The sequence below is a fragment of the Chroicocephalus ridibundus genome, chromosome 6 (genome assembly GCF_963924245.1).
Source record: "Chroicocephalus ridibundus chromosome 6, bChrRid1.1, whole genome shotgun sequence".
Lineage (NCBI taxonomy): Eukaryota > Metazoa > Chordata > Aves > Charadriiformes > Laridae > Chroicocephalus > Chroicocephalus ridibundus.
The window spans coordinates 21,186,336-21,212,353 of record NC_086289.1 but is presented as its reverse complement, the minus strand read 5'-3'; the positions used below and the strand labels follow the sequence as shown (position 1 = coordinate 21,212,353).

The 26,018-nt window shown below is 45.8% G+C and overlaps 2 protein-coding genes across 3 annotated transcripts in view; one reads left to right on the top strand and one right to left on the bottom strand.

The window, feature by feature from the left end:
* ANTXRL (ANTXR like) overlaps positions 1-1,117 on the bottom strand; it is a 62,864-nt gene extending 61,747 nt beyond the window's left edge. Inside the window, exon 1 of the mRNA XM_063339072.1 lies at positions 614-1,117. Coding sequence (XP_063195142.1) covers positions 614-774 — 161 coding nt within the window. The 5' untranslated portion in view covers positions 775-1,117. The remainder of the gene's footprint in view (positions 1-613) is intronic.
* Positions 1,118-3,383: 2,266 nt separating this feature from the next.
* ZNF488 (zinc finger protein 488) lies at positions 3,384-25,889 on the top strand. 2 transcript variants are annotated; one of them, XM_063338719.1, is made up of 4 exons: positions 3,384-3,732; positions 18,101-18,323; positions 21,940-22,168; positions 24,103-25,889. In XM_063338719.1, the coding sequence occupies exons 2-4, from the start codon at positions 18,105-18,107 to the stop codon at positions 25,266-25,268; spliced, it is 1,614 nt and encodes a 537-aa protein (XP_063194789.1). In that variant the 5' UTR covers positions 3,384-3,732; positions 18,101-18,104; the 3' UTR covers positions 25,269-25,889. The 2 variants fall into 2 exon arrangements, with proteins under 2 accessions (XP_063194789.1, XP_063194790.1); XM_063338720.1 differs by lacking the exon at positions 3,384-3,732 and adding an exon at positions 5,183-5,278.
* The last annotated feature ends 129 nt before the right edge of the window (positions 25,890-26,018 follow it).

Genomic DNA, 26,018 nt, shown 5'->3' with positions numbered 1-26,018 from the left:
ATGCTTATAAATGTGAGCTTAACCATACCCTCTGGCCATGCCTAAATTACGCTAACATAGTATGAAAGAAAAGTATTTGCCAACCTCTTTTAATAGATGTAACTCAAACACAGGTTTAGACAATTCCAAAGAAGTTGAGCAGAAACATGTTTTATAAAACCTTACAGCAAGTCTGTAAAAAAAACCAGCCACTACACACAAGCAGCCTAGTCTTAACTTTATTTAGGTCTGCACAGCCCTGGCGCTGCTAAATCCCACAAGCGACACCTCAGGCTTAGCCCGAGTCTTGACACCAAACTCCAGGAGTGCCGGGGACATTGACCAACGTCCCCTCAAATACAAAGCCCACAGCCCACGCACCTGAAGGAGACCTGATTTCCCGGGTTTGCATGTGCAACTAACCCAGGATAATGCACGGTGCTCCCACCAAATGCTCTGCTTGGGAAACGTGCAAGTTTTGGGGAGCAAAACTAAGGACCCTGCCCCACGCATCATGTTTGGCACCAGGGGAGGTGGGGGAAGGCACCCGTTGAGATGAGGGAAAACACGTCCCTGCTGCTGCAAGGAGGCACTGAAGGGTGAATAAACGTTTTTAAATGCGACTGTCACTTACTTATCCAGGACGAAGTAGAGATCAAAGGCACCGTGACAGGAGCGCTGCTCTTCTTGCTCTTCCTCCTCCTCCAGCCGGGCGCAGGAGGTTAGGCTCCCCACCGCCAGCAAGAAGCAGCACAAAAATGCTGCTTTCTCCACGCTGCTCCTGCAACTCGCCATCTTTTCCCTTACTTAATTCTTTCTCCTCCCCCAGTCTCTCTCTCTCTGGCTGCAGACCTTAAGGGCTCTTCGGAAGCACTGAGGGCAGAAGGGGGGAGGGGGAAAAAAAAAAAAAGAAAGAAGAAAAAAAAAACAAACCACCCTAACTTCAGGATCTCAGCTCAACCCTGCAGGCTCAAGGCAGCCCTACCCGCCGGGCACCGAACTGCTGGCTGAGGGCTGGGGGCTGAGCCCGGCCGGATGGTCCCCAGAGCCCTGTCCCCATGCTCCGCCGCCGCGGCGGCTGCCCCGAGCGGCTCAGCCCCGTCCCGCACAGCCAGAAGCGGCTCCTCTCGCCGGGGCCAGCGGCAGGAAGGGGCAGAGGGAGGGGAACGGGGGGGAGGGAGACAGGATCTTATGGGGGAAAGCTGAACCGGGACTTTCCTGTTCCGGGATACCGAGGTGGGAAAGGCTGCTGCGAGCGGGGGACCGAGGTTAGGGACCGCTGCGCCCCGGCCTCGCTGCCCCCCGGCCTCGCTGCCCCCCGCGGGCACAGGGCGGGCGGGTGTCCCTCCTTCCCTCCCTCCTTTCTTCCCTCTCGGGCAGCCCGCGGGGCGCTTGGCAGCCGCGGTGGGAAAGAGAGCGCAGCCGCCCCCGCGGGCTGCTCCGGGAGCAGAGCAGCGGGGAATGGGGCAGGGGGGCCCGGCCGCGGGCAGGGGAAGCCCGGCTGCCCCCGGGGCATCGCTGCGCACCCTGTTCTGCCTCTCGGCCGCAGAGTCGGGGAGCAGCAGGGCTCCGGAGGCGACCGGGGCTGAAGGGTGATAGCCACCGAGGCGGAGAGAAGTTGCTGTGGGAGGTGGGCGTCATTGTAAAAACCTGTGACAAACCGGGGGTGGGGGGACGACGCGAGTGGGCACTTGTGAAAAATTTAATTGCAGGAGATGAGTGCGATTAAGAAGTTTATTCCCTGGGGGCGGGGGTACGGGCAGGTTTTCACGACCTCTTATGCCACAGCAAATTTTTTCTCTTCTGAGGTAAAAAAAAACAACTTAGTTGACTCACATTGGAGCCTGCACACATCCTGCAGGCAATTTGAGCAATGGTGAAATGAAATCTCTAAATGGAGGCTTTGCACAGTAACATAACCATGCCCCGCCTGATACACGCAGGTTACAGAGCACTGCCCTAAAGAGCTGACCTAGCTCATCTGGATGCTGTCTCCAAAGTTTGAATAATTGGTGGCTTCCAGCCGCTTCCCCCTCCCCCATACCCTTTGCAGCCCCTAATTAATGAAAAGAGCCACGGGGAGGGATGCGAGTAGAGTCACTTCGCGTGACAGAGTTGGGACTAGACGTTTCTCTCCCTTTCTTGGGGGGAGGCTTTTGAACGCGTGTCAAGGTCGAGGGAATCCATCCCCCGTGGGGTGCTGGCACGCTGCCCCATCGGGCAGTAGCCCCCCCAAGCACCCATCGCTTCGCTGGGGTCCTCGTCATCCGGCCAGGAGCCGTTTCGACGTGCCAGCAGCTGAAAGTGACGCCTCCTTCCCCCCGACGAAGCTGGTACCCGAGGGGGCGCCGGGCCCGCGCGTGTGGGGCTCAGCCCGCTGCCCTGCGGGCGGGCTCTGGAAGGGCTGCGGCGTGTGGGGTGTTCTCCTGCAGCACCCGGCAGCTCTGTCCCGGGCCCTGCCGGCTCCGCGGGAGATGTGCGGGGTGCCCCCACGCAGCTGACGGGCCCTGTCGCTCTGCGCCCGACAAGGACACGCGCGGAGGCGGCGCGCCGACCCCCGCCGCGCTGAGCTCCTTCCCCGCCGGAGCCGGTGCCCCGCCGCCAGCAGCCCCTCGCGTCTTTTGTGCGGGTAGGTTTGCCGCCCGCAGGTCTGAAATGAAGTTTGCGCTGCGGGGAAGGCATCTCGGGTTCAGTTCCCTCTTTCTGTGCTGGACCGAGTTCAGACACACGCAACCGCGGCGGCGGTCGGGGATTTATCAAGAAAAGATTAGAGGGTCCACCGGTTTTCAGCCGCTCGCCCAGTTTTAGCTATGCACAGCTAGAAGTTGAATGCGCTGCTTGAGCTAACCACTTTAAAGGTTTTTGTGCGCTGGCCAGTTGAGACCCAGCGATTACTTAGATCATGGAGAAATACAAGAAACCCACATCCTCCCTGGTGACATTCACAAAAAATGAGCAAGAGGCTGCTGGGCAGCAGGAATCCCCCTTCCTCCCGCTCCGCCGCGCTTCGGCCTCGGCGGTGCCCACTAGCGCCCGCAGCCTGCAGCGTCCCCGGCGGCGCCGCGTCCCTGCGCCCTCGCTCCCCCCTGCCCCAGGCAGCCGTCCTCCCCCGCAGACTCCGCGGCCTTTCAAAACGAAATTAAAAATGCTAATAGCTTCAGCTTCCCTCGGCGCTTCGTGAGTATCAGGGCGCTTCGTGAATATCAGGGCGCTTCCTAAAATTACGCGGCAGAGTTCAAGGGAGTCTCCAAAACAGAACAAGGCGCTGCAAAGAAAATATTGGCTGTAACTATTTTCTGGTAACGTGCATTGCCCTTCTCTGATCACTAATAAATCATGTGACTGCAGAGAGAGCAGGCTGCCTGACCTTCCCTCCCCAAACGGTATGCGGTCCCGGAGAGAGGGACATACTCTAAGGCTCGTTGGGCAAAAGCAATGACACCCCCGCGATGAGGGCTGGCTAGCGACCGCCAGGGCTAGTGCCGGACAAAAAAGATCCTGGGGCATGCGGGGCCTCTGCAGGCGCCCCTTCCCCGCTCGCCCAGCCCCCGCCAGGAGGGCCGGGCCGGGCCGGGCGGGGGGCTGCGGGCAGCCCCTGCGGAGCCGCCTCCCGCCGCCACAGCCTCCTCTTTTCAACAAAACGGGTTTTCCGATCTGCGTTAAGACCCCTCCAGTGGCTGTCACACACACCGGGCAAGTCTGACAGGTCCGAAACCGGAGCGAGTTGTGTGCGGGGTCAGTGCTGTTATGCAGGTGAGGGGAGCGGGAAGGTGGGGGTGGCCGGGCCGAGCCGGGGGCGCCGCCGTAGCCGGGCTGGGGTCGCAGCCCCGGGGCTGGCGGTGGCCCGGGCGCTCGGGCTCATTCGCTCGGGTATTGCTCGAAGGAAACTCAAACCAACCATCAGCTGAGCTGACCGTAAGGTGCGGATCTTACGCTGGGACACAGGTTACCTCCGCGCACTCTCACAGTGATTCGAGCTCCGTAAGGCGGGTGACAACGTCTAATTACCCCTTGCTACGCCTTCTGTACCTATGTGCATAAAGGCTGCAAAAATATAAACTCTTGCGATATGAAGTGCAGTGGGAATTGTTCGTCTCGGTTTCCTGACATCTGCACCCCAAATCAGAACGCGTTTCCACGGGAGTACTAAGAGGTGCCCCCGGCACAGAAGCCCGTCGCTGGGGGAGCGGTGGGACGCGGGACCTCCCCACAGCGGTCCCCGGCCCCCCGGTCTGCTCCGTAACGGTGCTCCTTCTGCCTCAGAGGAATTTTAAAAGAAAACTCTTGACTTTATCCTCTTTAATCCCTGTAGCACAGAACACGTAGAGCGTGATTCGCTCTCTTTATTGGTATAAGATTACGCTTTAATTACAGCGAAAATCCATCCTTTCAAAAGCATTAAAGGGTTGACGTTTCTTTTCCCAATACAAGCCAATATTCAGATTACATGGACACTAATCAAATAACCCGGGTTATTTCATTTGTCAACATGTTCATAAGAATTTTCTACCAGGCGTTAAAGGCATTTATATGGAACGACATCTTTCAAAAGCAATGTCGCTAGTCCAGATTTAGGGAATATTTGATTATGACAAGACATTTGATGGTTTTATTTTACATACCAGCTGTGCCACAAATCGTTTCATACCTCAAACAAATTCCTAATTTTGTGTCCTGCGAGTACTTTCTATGAAGCGCCAATTTTCATTTTAAGCCATTCTTGTCAACACCTGCATCTCCTAGAATAGCTTTATGTTCAAAAGTGTTGTCAGATTCTCTAAAGGACAACTGGCAAGAAGGTGTTTTTGTTCGGTTTGGGTTTTTTCTCACAACTTTAAAAGAAACTCCTCTTTTTAAAGTACCGTCCCGAGGGTGAATCCCGTCCACCTTCCGAGCACCCCCTCGCCGCGGTTCGCATCCTCTCCCGGGACGACTTCTGCCCGGGGCAGGGCTCCGCGGCCCCCGCGGGCGGGGGTGGCAGCGGGTCCCGGAGGAGGGGGACTGCTGGGGGGCACGGCTGGGCGCCGGGGGAGGGGTGCCGGGGGGGCAGGCGTTTCCCGGGGTCTGCTCTGGGCGGGGAGCCGTGGCGGGGGAGGAGGATGCCGTGCTGGGGCGGTGCGGCGGCGGGGGGCTGCCGACGCGGCTCTCGGTGGAGGGGGGAGCGGTGGGGTGAGGGCTCGGCGGGGACGCGGCTGTAGCGGGATCCTGGGAGAGGGCTGCGCGCCGGGAAGGGGGCGCGGGGGCGGACCCCGCTGCCGGAGAGCCCCTGTCCGCGGAGAGGCTGCAGCGGGACCCGCAGGTGAGCGGGGCCGGGACAGAGGGGACCGCGGTAGCCCGGGCCCGGCAGAGCGCTGCGCCGTCCCGCCCGCCCGCCCGCCCGCCCCGGCTGCGCGGCCGCGGAGTGCTGCGCCGGCCGCCCGGAGCGGGTAAGGGCGGCAGCGGGGGGCCGCGGCCTTTCGGGACGCACCGAGGGGGCCGCGGGGACGGAGAGGCGGCCCGAGGGGGTCCCCGACCAGCCTCGGCGCCGGGCTGCCCCAGGGGGGGGTGTTGCCGGGGAGCAGGCGAGCGCATGGGGGTGCCCCTCGGTGACTAGTGCTCAACCCCGACCTTGTCACCGCCTGCTTCAGTGCGGCAGAGAGGGGCCCCGGGGAGAGTCCCCCCGGCGGCGGGTACCGTCCCTGGGCTGCGGGGGGCGATGCGGAGGCGGCTCAGGGCTTGTGGGGGAAGGCGGCCCCCCCTCGGCAACCCCGAAGGTAGTAGCCCTGTTCCTCCCTCCCGGCTCCTCTTCTCTCGCCGAGACCTCTCGAGCATCAGTTGCCCTTTCATTGGTTGCAGCTCTCCTCATCCCTCCAACTTCGACAGGTGACAGAGCATCGTGGCGGTCTTAGGTACTTACTTAGGGTCTAACTGCTTTTAAGAAATTGATGAACTTCCTTTGAAATATCTCACATTGTTATTCTCTATTTGTAGCTGATATAAGGATATCCGTGTTCCTTAGCAGAAATTTCCTACTGGTTAAGTAAGTTAGAAGCAGCTATTGTTGTCACTTTAAAATGTCACATTCATCTTTACATTTGCAAATCTTTCCATGAAAAGGTTTCTGCAGAAATTCAGTCTACTACAAATGTTTGAAGCATTTTATGTCTTTATTCCGCGACCAGACAGGTACTAGTTAGAAGAAATCTCAACAAAAACTTGATGGAAGGCATGATTTTTAAATGGTTTTATGCTTTTACTATAGTTGTTCTTAAATAAAAAACAATTGCACTAGTGCATGAAATTCGGAATTTAATAATAAATTATTGCTCAGGAGCTATCCCTTATTTTTGCCTTTTAAAAATGTAAAATTTAGTGCTTGACAGCTCTTGTTTCCATTTATTAAATATAATTGATACTAAAGAGAGGGATTTATTTAGGCAATAGGAAGATTGGGAAATGAAGATTTTTTTCTTTCAATGTGTCATTTCTTTCAATGCTACACCAAAGCATAAGCTGCTCTTTGAGAAAGCAAATTTATTCAGTATTTAGGCATTTTCCAATATTTCTAAGCAAGGTCGAGCTGCCTTATAGAGCTCTATAGAGATACCATCTTATAGAAAAAAATATCTTTATAGCCATAGAAATATTAATGTAAAGTCAAAATATTACTTTAGCTTCTATTATCTGAACATAATATAACCAGATGAGAAAGTACAAAAATAAATTCTGTGTAAAGAATTATAGATTGTATGGAAGATTTTGCAGAAGAAATTACTTGGCTAAGTCCTAGTATGTTATATGTGGATATTTCTGTGTCTGTAATGCTGTGAATCAGTTAGTATAATTTTCCTACAGCACAGTCATGTGTTACTTGCAAATGCTGTTAATAAACACCAGGTCACAGAACAAAGTATTTTGTTGGGAAACAAAGTATTTTAGGTTAATTATTTTAATTTACATAATTGACTTTCCCTTAAAAGGTTTCTTTGCTTCATTGTGGTGTAAAAGAAGTTGTTAACGTTGCTCCCCACAATTTCATATTATGTAGTGCTCTTCAGCTCAGTCACTCGCTGTTATTGGAGTTGACATTATGCAGTAAGTTTAGCATTAATGTAAATAAGATTAATGTAAATTAATGTTACTTAGTACTGTTGAAGAAATCTCCAGTATAAACCATGTGAAAGCGACTGCTCTTAGGTTTAAAATATTTCTCTTTAAATACAGATAATGAACCTGCAAAATTTAAAAAATTATTTAGCCATATGTATAGCTATACATATAGTTGTGAATACATGTATGTGTATACATATATGTGTGTACATATATATATATATGTATATGCTTACACAACAATATATTAGTTTTATGTCAGAAAGAAACATTTGGACAGATAAAACATTTTTTAAACTGAGAGCTACCAAAAATAAATAGCAGGACTGTTAAACAAGAACATACCTTGTATATCTTGAACATCAATCAGATAGCATAATTTCTTTTCATTTGTGAAAAGGAGACATGAATGTGAACTGTATGAAGAGAGAGGAAAAATGATTTGTGACTGTTTTCACAAGTTACAGGTTTTGGTTCAGTCTGGTTGTGTTTGGATTGTGTCGGTTGGTTGGTTGGTTGGTTGGTTCTCTGTTTTCTGAGGTTACACGTAGGGAACGGTGGTTTTGCCTGCGTGGGTCCCTGGGTGAAGGAACGAATGCACAAATCTGTGAGAACAAATGTGTGAGCACAAATGGCCATAGTCAGGGCTCCTATTTACATGAATCAAATGCGGACTTTGCTGAAAGTGGATACAAACATCTGTGTGACAAGTAACTTTCTTATACTATGTTGACAGATGAAGAGTTGCTTTCTCTGTTCTCCTTCCCATGGAATAATTTTGTTACTTTAAAATGCACCTTTGTTGTATGCTTTTTCATGCGTGAGAAGAGTAAAGGCATTTTTACATCTGCTTTCTTTCCCTTCCTGGTTGTCCCCTGTAAAATTCAAAACTTCTGTGACATTTTGGAGCATTTTGCCTATTGCTGAACAGTGAACAATGCCAGAGCAGTGGGAGCAGAAACCAGACCAAGGCTCTGAGGTGACCGCTAGCACAATTCAGGTCTGGAATATAAAATACTGTGTGCTCTCAACTGAAATACATCCATATGGTATAGGGCATGTACTATGCAGCTGCAAGGATGTTAATCCGTAACATCTATGGTCTGATAATCCTCAAACCTGGCTGGAGAGTTAAAACATGCTCCCTGTATCCTACAGGAACCCCATTTTGTAGGTCTTCGGCCTTCAAACTGCAAGAGTAAAGTTGTAGATGAAAGTAATGCTTCCATTAGACAGAACAGTTGTCCAGTGAAGAGTCAGCCCTTCAGCAGTGCCCTGCACACAAAAGTTAAGTCTTTGAAAGCCAGCAGACTACAGAGCTGTAGTCAGCTCCGCTTTATCCACAGGTGGATTGTCTGACTTATGAATGACTCGTTCAAGCCAGTACCACCCACCAGGGTCCATTAGATCAGATGCAGTGCCAGACAGAAGTACTAATTCTGCCTCTGGGGCCAACCCAACTGGAAAGGAGTAGGGAGCCAAACTCCTAGACCCAGTCTGTCTGAACCACTGGGATAGCAGAAAATAAAGATATTTTATCCTTTCTTATTCACGCAGCATGGTATTCCTATTGCTCATTGTCGAGCTTGAAACATCAAGAGCCCTCCCACAAGAGCCTGCACTGCATTTCTTGTATTCAAGCATCAAGAGGTGTGGAACAGAGACCTCAGTGACTCTGTTGCTCATGTTCCACTGGATTTAACCCCTCCAGTTTACTAAAACGTCTGCTAAATCAAAGAAGGCTTCACCTGGAGCTACTGTTGCATCACACATCCCAGCAAATCAGTATTAACCAGGCTTTTCTGCTATGTCCATTCCTCTCCTGCCTACCCCATTTCCTGCCATGGAAGTTGGTGGCAATAGTTGGTGGCATGGGCTCAATGTGGAAATTTCCTAAGAACATAGGGAAGTTTGGTGCTGGGCTGCCATTTGAAAGTCAGTGGGGCTAGGGTACATAGCTCTACTGGGACTTGTTCAAATCTCAGTTATTTTCTCATCATGCTAGATCTGACACTCAGTCTCAGGGATTTTGTTTCAGGACTTCAGGTAAAGGGTGGAAATTGAATCCTTGTGGTCTTGGAGAAGTGATTCAATCCACATCTACTTTGGAGAGGCAGCTCTGCATGTCTGTGGGGCAGCTACCATGCATCAGGGGAGAGCCCACTTCAGCTTTCCCTAATCTCAGAGAAAATAAGAAGAAATCTGACAGCTTTTCTTTTAATCTGCACTTCCAAATGGCTGCTGCATTTCACAAGACTTGCTTAAGGCAAATGTGGAGCTTGAGGTATTTACTCATTCCCAAGCAGGGATTTTAGCTCTGTCTTCTTCATTATTCCCACTGAAGTTTGAGAGATTGTTCATAATAAAAAGATTTGGCAGCTTCATGATTCACTAGGTTGGGTATCCAGCCAAGATATAATGATGGTTCATCAAGAGCTGTCAGCGTACACTGCATGTGCTGTGGATTTCAGGTGATGAAAGACAGTCTGAAGACCAGAGAGCCTTGAAATAGTAAGAATTGGAGGACTGCTCCCTGAATATATGATGATACAATAACAAAGTTGTGAGCATCCCGTAATCTTGGAGGTCTCTGATTCACAACAAAACCTCCAGATTGAATTCAGACTCCAGAAGGGGCCGGTTTCTGGAAGCTTGAAGTAGACACCAGGCTCTTCACCCCAAGCTGCCTCATGTTCTTTTAGGGGATGCTAGACAGTGACTTTCCCTGTTCCTACTGACTGTTTTTAGGGGCTTTCCAGGCCACAGTTGTGCAGCTTCTGTACAGGAAGGCATGATGAAAGAAAGCTGGGGATGCCTGCAATGCCAAGGGAAACTCATTTTCGTTGATCAGGCTACATCAGTCACAATTTTATTCTGCTCTCTTTAGATTCAGTTCAGGTCTGCAGTCAGCAAATTCCTCCTTCGTGCATAGTTGTGTTTCCTTTTGCCTCTTCACAGATGCCCAGCTCGGGCAAGCTGCAGGCATTGAGACATCCCAGGAGTACAGGGGATATGTTCAGAGCAGCAGTACCTCAAGGGCTATGAGGAATTGAGAAGAGAGGTACTCACAGTATGCCCCAGTTGTAGCCCTGGACAACAAAAAATTCCAGTCTCCACAGGTTTTATTATCATGATCTCAGTTACTTTGTCAGTGCTAATTGGGCTGTTCTTAACGCACAGATGGGAAGCGGCTCACTGGCAGGAAAGGGACATCTTTGGATCAGCTGCCCGCTTGCTTCTATGCAGAATCATTGCTGGGATCCAAATTTGCCACCAGTGAAAATGGGAGGATGAAAGAGCATACTCAGAGCTCAGAAATTCAAAGAATATTGTCTGTTTCTCAAAGATGGATGGCTTGCTAAACTCGAGACTTAGAAATAAGTCACACATGACTAGTTTTCTTTCTTAAAATCAACAGCAACTCCTTTCTTTCCAAGGTAATCCAAGACTTTTGTATAGCCTGCTTGGGATATAATGGCTGTCTGAGGGGTAGCCAACCCACAGCTGACCTTGTTCATCCCAAACAGGCTGGGAATGGTGGCACATAGCTATAGCTGCCTGTCTTCTCCATGTGCCCTGGTACAATTTTCTTCATTTATGTGGGATTTTCAGCAGTAAAGGTATGAAGGAACCACTTCATGCCCAAAAGGGAACATCTCCCAGACCTGTGCCCAAGCTGAAGCACAGAAGCTCTATCTTGCAGCAGCAGCGAGTTAAAAGAAAAGGCTTGTGTAGATTTTTCATGCTTTAAAAGAACCTTCTTAGCTTGTAATTTAATAGATTTAGGAAACAGGTTGCAGTTTCTTTCAGGATGTATTTTATGGTTCTGGAATTACTTATTTTATCTTTTAAAACACGAGTTCTCCATTCTTTTCTTTGATTTCCTGCCAGTGTCCTTCAGTTTTACTTTTGGTTCTTCTCCTTTGGAGTTTACAACTTGAATAAAAAGAGAAGAAAAGCTTGCACAGAAGGAAAGCAAATGTAAAAAACCCAAGAAGTGGATTTTCTCACTTTTCCATCTCTGTTTCTCTTGGAATTCCCTTCATGTGTTAAGAATCCTCAGTTCCTTATAGCAACAGAGAATAATAAATGTTGCAGACAGAAGCACTCTGTCCACATCAGCTCAATTCCTTTAATATCTGTAGTTTATTGTGCATGACATGGCATGCCTGATCATGGATTCCTCAGACCGACAGACCTCCTATTGAAATCAAAGGCGGTTTTGGCAGTGGCCACAGGAGTGCATTGGCACAAAGTCACAGGTTATGTGCTTCAGGGAAAACACTGTCACACTTTTGAGTAGAAAGAAGTTAAAAGGTGAAGGAAATGATGGTTCCAGTATTCAATATTTCATTCATTTTTTTTTCCTTTCAGTTTTGTTGACATGGCAAATGCAGAGCTATCCTGTTTACGTTAGTCCCTGCTCTGGAGAAAGTCTGGGGTAGATGTAAAAATGGCTGGGGAGAGTATGGGATGATGCTTTCCAGGATCAAATACTTTCATTATATTTTATGAGTAACTTCTGTGCTGTGTTTTTTTCCAACTATGGTAATTGCTTTGAAAGTGATATCACTATATGCAAATTAATCCACAGTTAAAATGGAGTGTAAAGGTAAAATAGAAGCAGCTATTGATTTTTTTAAAAAAATCAAATTAATTTAGGGAAACAATTTTTACTATGCCCTTCCGTTTATGATTGTGAAGAGCTGAACTAGCTAATTAAGTTCTGCCTGAAAAGTTTCCCCTCTTGCAAAGGTGATTCATTTGTTTCCTTCACATTTGCAAATTTGATCATAATATTATGCAAGGCTCCCAGTGCTTTTATGACCCCCAAGAAACTCCAGGTGATACCACAGTTCAACATCGTCACTGTGGCAAGGAGAATCAGGCCACGTCCTATGAAAATAGGAGACAGGGGAGTCCTTGCTCCAAGTTTTTTTTCTACATTTGGGCAGTTCCAGACGTTTCTTAGAAGAGCTTGCAGTGACATCTGAAGGCCATACAGTAGAAAATCAGGGATCTGAAAATTAGCTCAGAACTGTTCCTATGCCCTTCTCTCACTTCCCCTCTCTAAAACACATTTTTCTCATGAGGTGAGGGAGCTATGTAAAAATTTTTCAGGAAGGCAGAAGCTGTAACCCCAGTTAGTTAAGGGGATGATATGCAAGTGCTGGAAATGGGGAGAGAGAATCTGCAGGGTTCTAGCTTGGAAGAGCAGTCAGGAAACCAAAAGATGACTAGCAATTTGTGAGCTGCTTCTGGAAGCAAGCAGGCTGGGAGCAGTTGCTGTGAGCACCATCTATTTTATGTGCTTTTTGATGGAAAATCCACAATTGCATAATCCATAGGGAGTTGCCTGCCCATAGGTACTTGTTATTTGACAGATCTGTCACACTTCTCAGAAATCAAGATGCAAAATCCATCACTCAGGGACATGGTATATGTGTATCAGATACTCTCTGGGGGATGAAGAGCCCATTAAACAGCAAGTCCCTAAACTCATCCATATGAAGAATTCACATCTGTGACAGATAGAATATGGAGAGTACCCATCATCTAACAGGTGATCTGACTCTAATGTGCTACTAAAGCACTATAAATATTCATTTTATTTCACTCTTTCAGAGACATGCGTGGGGGTGAGCCCAGAGGGATAGGAACTGCTTATGCAGAACACGAGTGAGAACAGCAGGATTATGTTGCACGAGGGGGATCATGTCTCTAGGAGGCAACGGCACTCCCAGCACTGGCAGTTTGAGGCAAGCATATCATTGCCTGCATGATAGAGAGCTGAAGATATGACCTTCACAAAGAGGCTTAGGACAGAGTTCTGTAAACTTTGCTATGTAGTAGAAAAGGAGTGAATTAGTCCGATGTACGACAGCCAGTGAATCTGTAAGAAATGAGAGTACAGCAGAATTATTGCTCCTTAAAGGAGGTAGCCAAAGCGTGGAAATCGATAACGTAAGGCGAGTAATCGGTTAGTTGAAGTCTTGGAGAATTCTCTGTTACGACTATTTTCTGTCCTTCACTCACTATGAAGAATGTGAGCAATTCACCTACTTCAGTCTGTTGAAGAGGAATGCCAGGCATTCTGGTATACCTTCTCCATTTCTCATTATGACTCCATTTGTAGATTCTCAATAAGTATGACTTTCCTTAGACTATGAAGACTGTTGGCAAAGATGTGAGATTTGTGTTGAGACTGGATTTAGAATTAAATGAGAGCTCAAGTTCTGCATTCATGGGTTGGTGTAGAATTCCCATTCAGGTTCAAGTCTGACGTTCCTGAAAACTACGGGAAGTTTTGCAAAAAAGAAGCATTCTTGGTTGTGGCTGAGGTTTTGGCTTTAGATTATAACCAAATGAAAAACATGTAGAGGTTAGTCTAGATCCAAATGAAATTTCCATCAAAATTGCAAGGTGTTTCAGATTTATATTCTGGTCCATTTACACTTCATCTCACTTTGTTCCAGCTCATTTCTGTCATCTGTTTAAGTGCCGCAGGCGGTGCTGCTATATTTCAGCAACGCTGAGCTATCTGACGGTGCTCTCAAGCTATGAGGTTGCACTGACTGTTATGCAGCGACCCTTCTGCACTGCATGCTGCCATCGTGTAGTCACACACCTGCCGACCCCCCCGGAGAATCCAGCCGATGCCCTTCTGACAGCAGTCAGACCCGACCTCGCACACAGTCACCCCTCGGCTGTCTCTGGGTTTGCAAAGAGAGCTGGCAGGACTGAAAAGAGCAGAGCTGATGAGGGCCCTGGGCAGTCTCATGCCCGTGCCCTGTTGAGATTTACTCCTGTGAAGTGCCAATGAGTATTTTACTGGACTTGCTGGGGGAAGAACGCAGGGCAGATTTAGGCTTGGGATACTCCTAAACTTCCCTGAGCTTTGCTGAAAAGGCAGGTCCATGTCCATTTTCCAGACACTGCCATCCTCAAGTTCAGGGGACAAAGGTAAAATTTGTGTTAGTAAACTTTCTTAAAAAGTGCCATGCAGCCTGATAAGTTTCTTTAACAGCAAGAACCATGAAAAAGTGATTTTAAAAAGTTGGCAGTGTAGAAATACATTGCCTATGTTGTTTGTGTGGGTGTGCATGTGTACCCTTTTTATGCTGCAGCTGCTGAGTTGCACAATCCAGCATAATATTTCAGTGATGCCTGAAAAGCTTTTATCCCTTCATCTCCTACTCCTGTTGTCCATGGTCTTTTTATCTCCCTTCAGCTCCTCTGTTGTGTTTCCTTTGCTTCACCAGAGTGTTCAGAGAGTAAATCAGATCAATTTCTCTCTCTCCTCAAGTCATGTTTCAAGACTTGGTCTTTAGTTTCGAGGAGGTCAGTATTTCAGTTCTCTAAGATAAGAGCTGTGGCTACCAGAGAACCCACTACCACCCCTCACCTGTGTGGGAGGCGGGACTGGTTCCAGTACTGTCCTGTGGATGAACCTGCACTGTGCAATGGAGACCTTGGAGCTAGTGCTGGCCGAGGTGGGAAAGCCCACAGGACACAGCACGCCCCTTTGCAGAGGTAGCAGCTCATTTTTGAAAGCAATGCAGTCAAGCTTGCTCACTGTTACCCCTCAGCTGATGAACTTGCCTCTGTACACAAGTGGAAAGCTCGTCCGTGCAGAGGGAAGAGCTTTCTCATGCTGTTTGGAGAACAGAGAAGACAGATCCATCCTTTTCCTTCTAAAGATGTTGCAGAGTATCGCCACTCTCCACTCCGAGTACCAGCAGCACATCTTCAGTCTACTTTCTCTGTTTCAAAAAGAGAACACTAAATTTAAACTACACTCCCTCCCTGACATAAACATGACAAAACCCTATAAAAACCAGTACCTTTGGAGGCACCTAACCCCTTTGGAGGCACCTAGCGTCCTGTTTGAGCAAAGAGTGGCAGAGAGAATGACCCACTCCCGAGAGAAGTGATTCATGCCTGACAGGGCACCCGGAAGCTGTGATGATGAACAGGCTAACACCACCATGGACTCGGGGGATGTCCTGCTGTCGCTTTGTCATGGGACGCTGTGTTATACTGAGATGTTACACTAGATGGTGCATTTGACAAATTATTTGAAGGGATCGATCTGCCCATGCCGAAAGCTTTTGGCGCAAGGCTGACCATAAGAAGCCCATTTGCTGTGTACACACAGTACATCCTTTTCATAACTTTTCACAAAGTTGACCCTTCTGTACAAGAGTTGAATGTGACCACAGTTGCCAAGGCTGCACTTTGAGACTTTGGCATTTATGCCTGTAGGTTTGGGGGATTTTTTTGCCCGTCACACATCTTTGACTAATTCACAAGTCACTTAGCACTTATTATTTCCTTCCTTTCCCTTTGGATGTGTGGAATCCCTTCTGTGCTCAGGATTTGGGGCAGGGGAGTAGGCAGCACAGCAAGCAGCACACTCATTGCTGGGAACCATTGATGCTTTCACCAAGGAGCTCAGAAAAGATGTCCCAGTGGGAGGTGTGAGCTGCGGGTGTGCTCTGGGAGCTGACGGTTGCGGATCTGTCTTGCAGGTAACAAAACCAGAGCAGGTAACAAAGCCAGAGTGGGGCAAGAGTGGTAAAGCATGTCCTGCCCTTTTGTGTCTTTCTTTGGGACGTATATTATGGCAGAAATCACTAGGTGGTGCTGTTACGCATAATTCTTACAATTTTTCTTGGTATCCACACATTTTAAGTCTTTGGAGAAATGGTTCTTGGTAGGGTTGGGTTTATGGTACCTCTTTGAAAAGCTGCTGAAATAGAGAAAAGTAGCAGGCAGCAGAAGCTAGCTGGAAGGGAGTGTAGCTTCTTCAGACCCTTGTATCTGTGCTCCGGCTGAGATTTCTGGAGGAAGAGACTGCACACAAATAGCACTCCTGCTTTTCCTAGGAGAAGTGTGTGTGCTCAGATCCAGTGTCCTTCCCCATGGAAAACTCAGCTTTGAGGGCCCTGGAGTTCTGTTTCCTCTGTAATGACAGCGGTGTGCCAAGGTGCAGCACTCTCTTAGTTTACATGGAGAAATCAAGATGAATTTCACAGAAAGGGAAATCTCAGTAAGAGGAATTGCCTTCTAGGCAAGTGGATAAGTAATGTCAGAAGAGATCAGGAATTTCCTGAATGTGAATTCTTTAGAAAAGGAACTGGCTCAGGTTATAATTTATTTCTAAACTTTTTCTTATTTAGAGAGACTTTTAAGCATTTCGGATCTCAAATTAATTTTCTGAGTCATAGAATAGTTTGTGTATTGGAAGGCACCTGAAAGACCATCTAGTTCCAACCCCGCTGCCCTGGGCAGGGACACCTCCCACCAGACCAGGTTGCTCAAAGCCCCATCCAGCCTGGCCTTGAACACATCCACGGATGGGGCAGCCACAGCTTCTTTGGAACTTTTGCTTTTGGTATTATTTGAAATAAATATGCCTTGACTGTTTCCGTTTATTAAAAATGGGTATAGTGTACATGGAAATGCAAACATACATATGAATATGTTGTATTTATTTAGGTAGATTCTATATATTGTACAAATGTACACATAGATCCCATCATTCTGTTCTTATACTAATAGTAACTTTAGGAGATTATTGGGAAACCAGGCAATGACACTCATCAGCAGCAGCAAGTAGAAATCCAGTCTATCCTTCTCTTAGTGACTGATTTCTGGCAAGCCACCCAACTTTTTATTTTACCTTTTATGTCCCCCTCTTTTGGGGGGTTTGGGGGGTTTGGGGGGTTTGGGAGGTTTAGGCCTCCATCCCTCAGATGTTTACTACTTACTGCTTATGTAACCATGTATTTTAATATTTTCAGGGTAGGGTCTTAGACCTTGCCTCCCAGGAAGAAATTATACTGAATTAACTACACTGATTTATAAATTGATTTAGTTAAATCAATGCAACTCTCCTGAGCACTTTATATCACTTCAGTTTAAGTCATGAGTCAGAGAGTAACAAATCAATTCTGTTGGCAGAGAGTGAGAAAGATTAGACTGGATCTTCAGCCCTTCTATCTCACTATTTATTAGGCTAAGGCCTCTTCAGGGCTTGTTGCTGTTCTCTTTGATTTTCTCTGCCTAATGGACCCGATCCAGCTCCTGATGGCATAAATGAGGGTTTTTCCATGACCTCCAACTGGGAGCTGGAGATGGCAATATCTTTATTAAAAATCTAGAGAAGCTTAGAACGATAAATAACTCAAACTCGCCTCCTCATTGCATCCAGAGTCCTCAGATTGTGGCTCATATTGCAGAAATCGCCTCTGCTCTGAAAGTGTAATATTCTACATTCAGGGCAGAAGAATTCACCCTCTAAAGACAGCAATCTCTGCTAAGAGTGTCACCATGCAAAGAGTCGTGATCTGATTCAATTTTCCCAACAGCAGCAGATAACTAAGATCTCACATATATTTTTGAGATGGGATGAAAATACTATTTTTGTCTGTCTCCACAGATTTTGTGCGTTCAGGTTGGATAGACTCAGGACTCAGGTTATTCCTGGTTTTGTACTGGCTTAACCAGAAATGAGACTCATGTTGCATTCCCAAATCAAAAAGCACAGCTTTTTCAAAATGTGTTTCAAGAAGTGCCTGCTTTTTTTTGTGTGTTGTTATTGTTCTCCTTCTCTACCTTTCTTCACACTTCTACAGACTACTAATATTAAATAAGAAGGATATATGAGAATATGCTGAACAAGAATATGCTGAGTTCCACCCACTGAAAATTTTGCTTACTGTTCCCAGAGCTTCTCATTCCTGGCTGTAGAGAGTAGCAGTGTAGCAGGAGTTGAACTCTTGGAGTGTCTGCCTGTTCCAGAAAAGAGTTACTCACTTGTTTAAAAACCTAAGGTTTTGGTTTAGTGCAAAGTCATTTTTCTCTTTCTGAACTGTATGTTAATAAAGCTGTAAACTCTGTAACCAGCAATGTCCTGGCATGGTCTTACAATTCACCTACAGCTCCTGGAAGTCTTTATATTGTAATTAGTGGTGCCCCTTTCCATTTCCATCTCTATTCCAAATGTGATTTCTTGTTTATTTTACAGGTTTATGATGGAACTTACATCTTTGCCTAAATTCCTTTGGACAAGTGACAACAAACTTTTGCATCACCATTTTCCGGACATTTTGGCTACTGTTCATACCACACAAGACATTCCCAAAGAAGCTGTTTTTGGACCATGCTTGCTCCAGAACACCCTGCTGGACACCGTAGCTTTTATTGCTCTCAAGTGTTCTGATAGACGGAACATCCACTATGTGTTTAAGGTAGGAGAAAGCAGCATTTAATGTTAGTCATATCAAAAAGGGTTACAGCATCCCTGAGAAGGTGACTTTGCCGAGGGGTAGATTTTTGTTTTGTTCAGCGCAACTAACAGCTCCTCCAAAGGGCAGAAGTAGCCGGAGCATTTCTGATTTATGAGCTGCAGACTGGAGGGACCTCACTGAGAACTGCTTCCCTTGCAAGAAGAACACCAAGTCTCGCTTCTATGCTGATGACTGATGACCTGCTTCAGTGCTGACCAGGAATAGGAGGGAAGAGGGACAAGTAGTTTAGAAACTTCTTCATGCTCAGGTTTCTTCCTTACAAAGGAGGCTTATCGGGAGGTGTGACAGCCCTGCGAGAGCAGAGAGGGAAGACCGTGGCATTGCACTGATTCCTGCAGGTGGTACATTCGCAGCATTTATTGACAGACCTGAGCCATGTTAACCCAGTTTGCTCAGTTATCCATAAAAGTAAATCACAATGGCAGAGATCTCAGCACAGGCTGTATGAACTGTAGAAGCTATCAGTCAGATAACTAGTCCACACAATCTTCTGGCAGCCACAACTTATTGCTGTTAGTACATGGACCTCCTAAAGTTAGCTTAGATATGTCTGTCTGTGTCACAGTTGGACTTTTCAATCACTGTAGAGAAGCCACACTGATACACCTGTGAAATAAAAGGAACTGTCATGTAAGGAAAGTCAGAAACCCCAGGACTGCAGTGGAATGTTCACTCCCCAGCTCTAGTTCCCCGATTTCTAATTCCTTAGCCACTGCTTATCATAACACTTTCATTTGGGCAATCTGTATTTCTCATGCTGGCCTCTTATCTTGGCTTTCTGGGTCTTGGAGTGCATTTCAGTCACCATTGGTCTAAAGACAGGAGGTAGTGTTTTACAATGTGAGGCAAGCAAATTTCCCACATGGATGGATCTAGGAGAGAGACAGGTTATCCTAAGATTTCTGCGCTCTGGAGGAGAGAAATCCCAGGGCGTATGTGTAATATGGAAGATGCAGCTGTTGGGAGATATGTGTTTGACACTTTTGCTTTAAACAAATTAAGAAAGAGAAGAAGAGGCTTCAGGGTTTTTCTGAATATTTGTTTGAGTCTCTGGCACCGGCTTATTTGCTTGGACCATGTTACTAGTACTCCAGGAGAGCTGCAAGCTCTTTGGAGAAAAATGTCTCCTGAAATGAGGCTTTATTTATGGAATATTTCTGTATTTCTCCAGGGAGTTTAAAATGACTGTAGACACAAGAAAGAGTCTCAAAGGGTTTCTACATTGGAAGAGCCCTCCAGAGGGTTGCCTTCAGTGTTTTGCTACATTTGAGCTAAGTAATTGTTACGCAGCCATGAAACTGGATGCCTGAGTTGGCCCAGATCTCTGTCTTTTGGCAGTAAATACATCAAATTCTGAGCAAGTAGCTGTTTCAGATGCAATTGGTGGTCCCATAACCTGTTAGCTACTCATAATTAAAAGTAAACCTTCCAGAAACTATTGTTAAGCTCCTAACTCTGTGTGTAGACAATTAATTAACAATTCAATCATGATACTATGTTTTTATCATAGCACTAAGGTGCAAAAAAGAAATGTGTTTTGATATGTTGGCTATGATATGAACAGAATATACCCAGCAATAACTTGGCAAGGTGGATTCTCTGCAGCTGAGGTTCATGTTCATCATCGTTTGGCAGCGTAGTTCTGTCCTTTACTCCTCCCCACCTTCTTTTAGCTCCCTCAGCTCTTCCCCTGGAGTCCTGGTTCCTGGAGGAGCTGTGTTCCCTTTGACTTTGCTTAGAGCGCCGGGTGGATGCTCGGTATTTCTGAGACACAGAAACTAATAAATGACAGCCTCTGTCATAGCTATTAGTTACAACCACTGTGGGTGGGTGGGTGGGTGTGCTTGTGTTGCTGTCAGACTCTTGTATTTCTCAATCACTGTTAATTACCATGGCGTTTAGAGAGAACCAGTTACAGGCCATGCTAATTTATTCTCTCCCTTATACTAATTAACTCTTATCTTATGGCCCCTTAATGTTTCATTCTTGTATTCAAGCTGGTAATGTGATCATGCTTTTCATGGTAGGTAATAGAGTTAAAAACAGAGAAATAGCCAAAATATTGTTTCTGATACCAAACACCAACGAATGGCTGCCCTGCAATTAGTGGAAAACAAAGAGCTATACATTGCTCGGGGTGAGATTTAGATCACACTTGTCATTAGACATTTTTCATTTCCAAACTTCTTCCTTTCTAAACAATGACTTAGTGCTTCAAAAATTAGTTGAGGCTTTTTATGCGTGTAAAAGTTGCCCTTGATCGCCCTGTATTTCAGCCTCCAAGCTATGAAATTCTTCCCCGTCTTTCAAATGCTGCAGAGGACATAGATCTGCTGTGGTAAACACCAAAGAAAAACCTATAAAGAAATAAATCGTTCCCTATAAAGAAATAAATCATTCCCTATTCAGAGCAAATGCAATAAAGTAACTAAGATGGGAGCCACACACTGAATGAGGAAGACAAAGCCAAATGTTTTACAGTTATATTATTTCCAGAGCGTGGTCAACCTGTGACTAAATGACTTAAGGATTCCTGTGGAGAAAGGAGTAGGTGTGACTGAGGACTATGCTGTAATATACACACAGAAGGGAAATTTAATTTGGGCAGTAGACTTAATACTATTTTTTTAACTTCTGAGTGCCTGACCTTGCAACGTAAGCAACATTTTTTAACTTAATCTGTTTGGTATTTCTGAATGTACACATACTGAAAGTAAACCAACGCCTCACTAGTCTCAGAAATAATTTAATGAAAAATATTCGTCTGATCAGGTTTTATCTGTTTAGATTCCTTGAAGTGAATTTAATTGATTTATCAAGGGCAGGAATAGGAATATATCATTTTATTTATGAAAAAGCAAAGAGATCATATAAGTGTGTCTTAGTGTATTTATTAAAATCCCATTTTTATGTAATCTAGCCAAACAGTTATATATGCAGATGTTGTCTCCTTGGGGTGTTGAATCAACAAAACAAGATTATTCTTTCACTTCCTGATTCATTTCCTCTTATGTCAGTGAAGAACTCCACATGCGACTGCCCAGAGTGTGTGTTCATTTCTGGGCTCACACTGCACTGATCCAGGGGTCTGCACATCTCACACCCCCCAGGCCACAGCACTCCTGACTCATATCCCATTCTCCCATGGGACTATGTGGGTCACATGTGGGTCATAAAGATACAGAAGGCGTGCTCCTCTGTAAGCAGGGGTCTCAGTCCCATGGGACAACCTGCATCAGAGAGAGGACACCATCCATGGTCTGAAGATTGGCCAATGTACCCTCCCTGGCATTGCCATGAGAGGCTGCATGTGAACAGCAGTGTCTTCTTCTCCCTCCCGTGCAGCTGTGTTCCCAGAGCTCTCAGCTCTCACACCAGGGAAGCCTTCTCCCTATGATGACTTTGGATTTGGTGACACTGGTGTATGAATTGGGCTCACAGCTTTGGCATACGGGCTCTGTGTGAGGCAGAAAACAGGCTTTGTTCTTGAATTTGATGGAAATCTATTTTGGGTCCCAAGATGTGAAACTTCCCTTTTTTATGTCGTGTCTCACAGGTAGATGTTACTTCTGTGCACAGTCCCACAGGACTGCCTTGGATGAGACTTGTACAAGCAGCTGCCAATAGCAAGGAGCAGAACTTGGAAGCTTACTTAGAAAACAGTCAGTTATATTATCGGTCTACGAGGAAAATCAACAAAAACGAGGAGCTGCTTGTTTGGTATGATGAGGAGCTTTCCAGCCTCTTGGGTTTCAATAAGATAAAAGCTCAGAGTCCCCAGAATGGTAAGTACTAAATTTTTGACTGCAGGGGTCACTGTGGACTGAAGTGAGTCTGCAACTTCTTTAGTACGTGGTGATCTTGAAATACAGGAAATAAAACCTGTCTACATCCTTAGCTGTTCAGTTAAAAGAAAAGCCCTTCTGCTTTGAGCATAGAGCAAGAGCAAATTTACATTCATTGCTACTTTCCAGCAGAGGATGGTGCACTAGGATTATTGCTGAAATTTTTGAGCTGTGTAATGGACGTCTATGCACCTGACTACCTTGCAATCTTAAAAGCCTAAAATATCAATAGGAAATATGCCTTTTCTTAGCTCATTGAGGAATCAGGTATAGGCTAGTGTTTGGCTTTAATCTTGTAAATGAGCAGAGCTGTAAAAAATACGTAACAACCCAAACAGTACCGCATACAGAACAGGCTGCCTCTTTAGTGTGGGACACAGTGGGAGCAAAGAAAAGGACAAGATTTTCAACTGAGATATTGCTAGAAATGAATTGCTCTAAAAGAAATTGAGCTGGCAATTGTTGAAAAAAAAATCTAGATTATGGAGAGACCAAGCAAACGGCTGTCAGGTCCATGACAAGGTTGACTCCAGCTGTCATTTGCTCCAAACTTTGACCTAGTTAGACTGGAAAAAAACCCCTTTCTACGTTCCCTTTTGTTGATTTAAACACAGCTGATATAGCTTGGTTAGTAAAGGTGTAGGTTGGTAAAGGTGTGAGTTGGTAAATTTATATGATAATGTACTTTCCTGTAAATTAATATTAAATTAATATAGACACAATCGTATCAGGAAGCCACTAAATTGTTTTAACTGATTCCAGCGTACTCTGTTTGCTTCTGTGTAGACACATGCTGTCATCCCTATGAATTTACCAGGCCAAATTATTATCTACACAAGAAACGCTGTATCTAGACTCAAGACTTTAAACTAGCAGGAATAATGTTCCACCCAAATCAGCAGCCTTATTTTCTTATAAAGAGTTTAGTTTCTGTAGTTTGGGAAGTGACCTGAGCTGTGCTGAGCCTACAAATTAGGGGGTTGTGGTTTTACCCAACCAATCTATGAGGTTTATTACATATCCCAGGCCTCAGGTGCTGTCTGACACCATTCATCATTTGCATTTAAAAACTGGTGTGTGTTGTGAAATAACATAGCATGGATACTGTTTAAAAGCTGTTTAAAAACATTTTAACTGATGTGCCACACGTGTGTTGGTCTCTGAATTCCGTACTGTCTGTTCACGGGCAATCAATCACCCCAATGAACCAGAGATGCAGTACATCCGAAAGCCAGTAAGAAACAGTTTCATGCCAATGCATGTTCCCCGTTCCTCCTCCTCATCACTGGCATTGTTTCACTGCAAACATTATTTTCTGTGCCACAGGCATCTGTGCCTTGAGGCATATAGTGGTTTGCCAAATGAGCATGAGTAAGGGCTTCAGGCATTATCATGAGATGGTTTGTGAAAAGTATTAAACTTCCAGAGTATCCTATGCAGAAAGTAGAGGCTCATGCCAAAATCTTTGAGTCCAGGTCTGAAACACATTAGTTCTTGGGTATATAGAATTTATCATTCAGCCTGTATTAAAGCCAGTGACTTACTTCGGAAATGTAGACCCAAATCTGAGTTCAGCCTTCAAATTGTCATGAAGTCCATATGGTTTAATCTAGACCATTGTGTACTGGCCATTTTATGTAATACAAACTTGGCCGGAGAGTCTAAATGAAGTGATTTCTGTGGGTAGCACATGGAGGCAAATACGGGTGAACCATTTTCTGTAACAGCCTGATTCTGCACTGGCATTAGCTTTACTGTGTGCCATCTTGACACAAGAAATATTTCTGGGGTTTTTGTTTGTATCAATGACAGGGTCAGGATATGCCCAGGATTGTAACTTTGTAAAACTCATCATCTGTTGTCTGTTTCTGCAGAGTTGAGGTGCCAAGAATGTAACCGAGTCTTTAAATGCGAGCATTCCTATCTCTCCCATGTCCGTTTCCTATGTGTCCCAGAGAAGAGCGCCTTGCTGTGGAGAAACTTCCAGGACCCTAAGACTGAAAAGAGCAACTTAGCTGAGCAGACCACGAATTTCCACAGTCTGGCAAGGGATCTAGAGGTCAAAATGGCTGCTTGTAAAGATGATGCCCATGGTCTCACAGGAGAAAAGAGAGCAAAATCTGAAGAGGCTGAGAACAACAGAAGCAGGAAAACAGTGTTGTTGGAGAAAACCAATAATCTGAGTGAGGAACGTAACTGTGGGGGCAAGGAAGAGGCTGGGGGAGAGCATGCATTGGCTGGTTCTTTCTGGAAGCTTAGTTCAGGGAGGCAGTCAGCTAGGAAGGATGCTTTAGAGCAGAAGCAGAGCGCTTTCACTGAGGTCAGTAGGATGAAGGAGAAGCTGAGAAATGAGAGACCAAAGGAGCCAGAACAGGAGGATGGCACGGTCCCACTTGGTAAAGAGCAGGTATCAAAGGAAGTGTCGCTGAACTCCTCTGGTAGTGCATTCTCCTTTGTGTGGCCCACCAGAGCCCGCGGAGAACAGAAGAGTGCTTTCAGCAAACCCAATAAGCGTCTAGCAGAAAGAGCTGCAATAAATTCTTCTCATCCCATGAGTGAGTCAGCAAAGAGCCTGGGGGACCTGTCCGGCTTCATTGCCACCACAGACATCATGTGCTGCAGCGCTCTGCTCAATTCCAAGTTCTTTGTCAGTGATTTGTGTAATGCTCAGATGCTGCAGACAAGCAACACTCGGAGCAATGTTTTCCCATATACCTCAGAACTGTGGCCCAAACAAGCAGGAGGACAGTTACAAAACACAACGACCACTTCTTCCTCCTCCTCCTCTTCCTTGACTCTTCTTCCCCCCACCTTCACGTCCTTTGGAGTGGCTGCCCAGAACTGGTGTGCCAAATGCAACCTGTCCTTTCGCATGACATCTGATTTGGTCTTCCACATGCGGTCACATCACAAAAAAGAATACTCCTCAGCTGAGTCCCAGTGCAAGAGGAGACGAGAGGAGAAGCTAACATGTCCCATTTGTCATGAGTACTTCCGAGAACGCCATCATTTATCCCGGCACATGACTTCTCATAATTAGAGCTGTGCAGACAGATCTCACCACGGGACTGGGCAGGTTGGGTAAAGAAGGGGAACATGATTCATTTGTATCCATTTCTCTTTGAGTTTACATAAATTTCTTACAGGAAATCACTGTTTACAATAATTTATAATAGATGCTTTGCAGAAAAATATAAAATGTTTACAAGAGTCTGAGTGGGTTGTAAGTTTTGAAAACTCAACCTAGCCCTTGTCAATCTATTTTCGAGGAAATAAAATAGTGAAATGAATGCACAAGCAGTATTAATTTGCAAAGAGTTGGGAACAAAGTTATTGTTTTGCAAACAGAGTTTTCTTTGCTTGTATTTGATTTGCTGGTGTCTGTGCAGCGCAATGTAAATACAGAAGTAACAACCACCTCATTGAATGAGGAATCTTTAAGCACTAAAATAATCAGAGCTTATACGCTGAAAGAAAAAGAAGTTACTGTTTCTGGCAGCTTTGGTGCACTCTTACTCCTTTATGTTACCTGAATCTGCTCTCTTATCAGATTTGTAAGTCTGAGTAAAAACTTATATCTTACTGTCTCCTTGGCTTTGAAAGGTACTTGAAGTTAATACACTCTGAAATTTGTGATCGTCAACAACTGACCAATAGACTGACAAAGAGGATGTGACTTGTAAATCAGTGTGTCTGAGTTCTGTTCTAGGCTCTGCCACTTTTGAAACATCTTTCAGAAAGTCAAATCAACCTGGATCTGTATCAAAATGTGACCTGTTGTCAACATTAT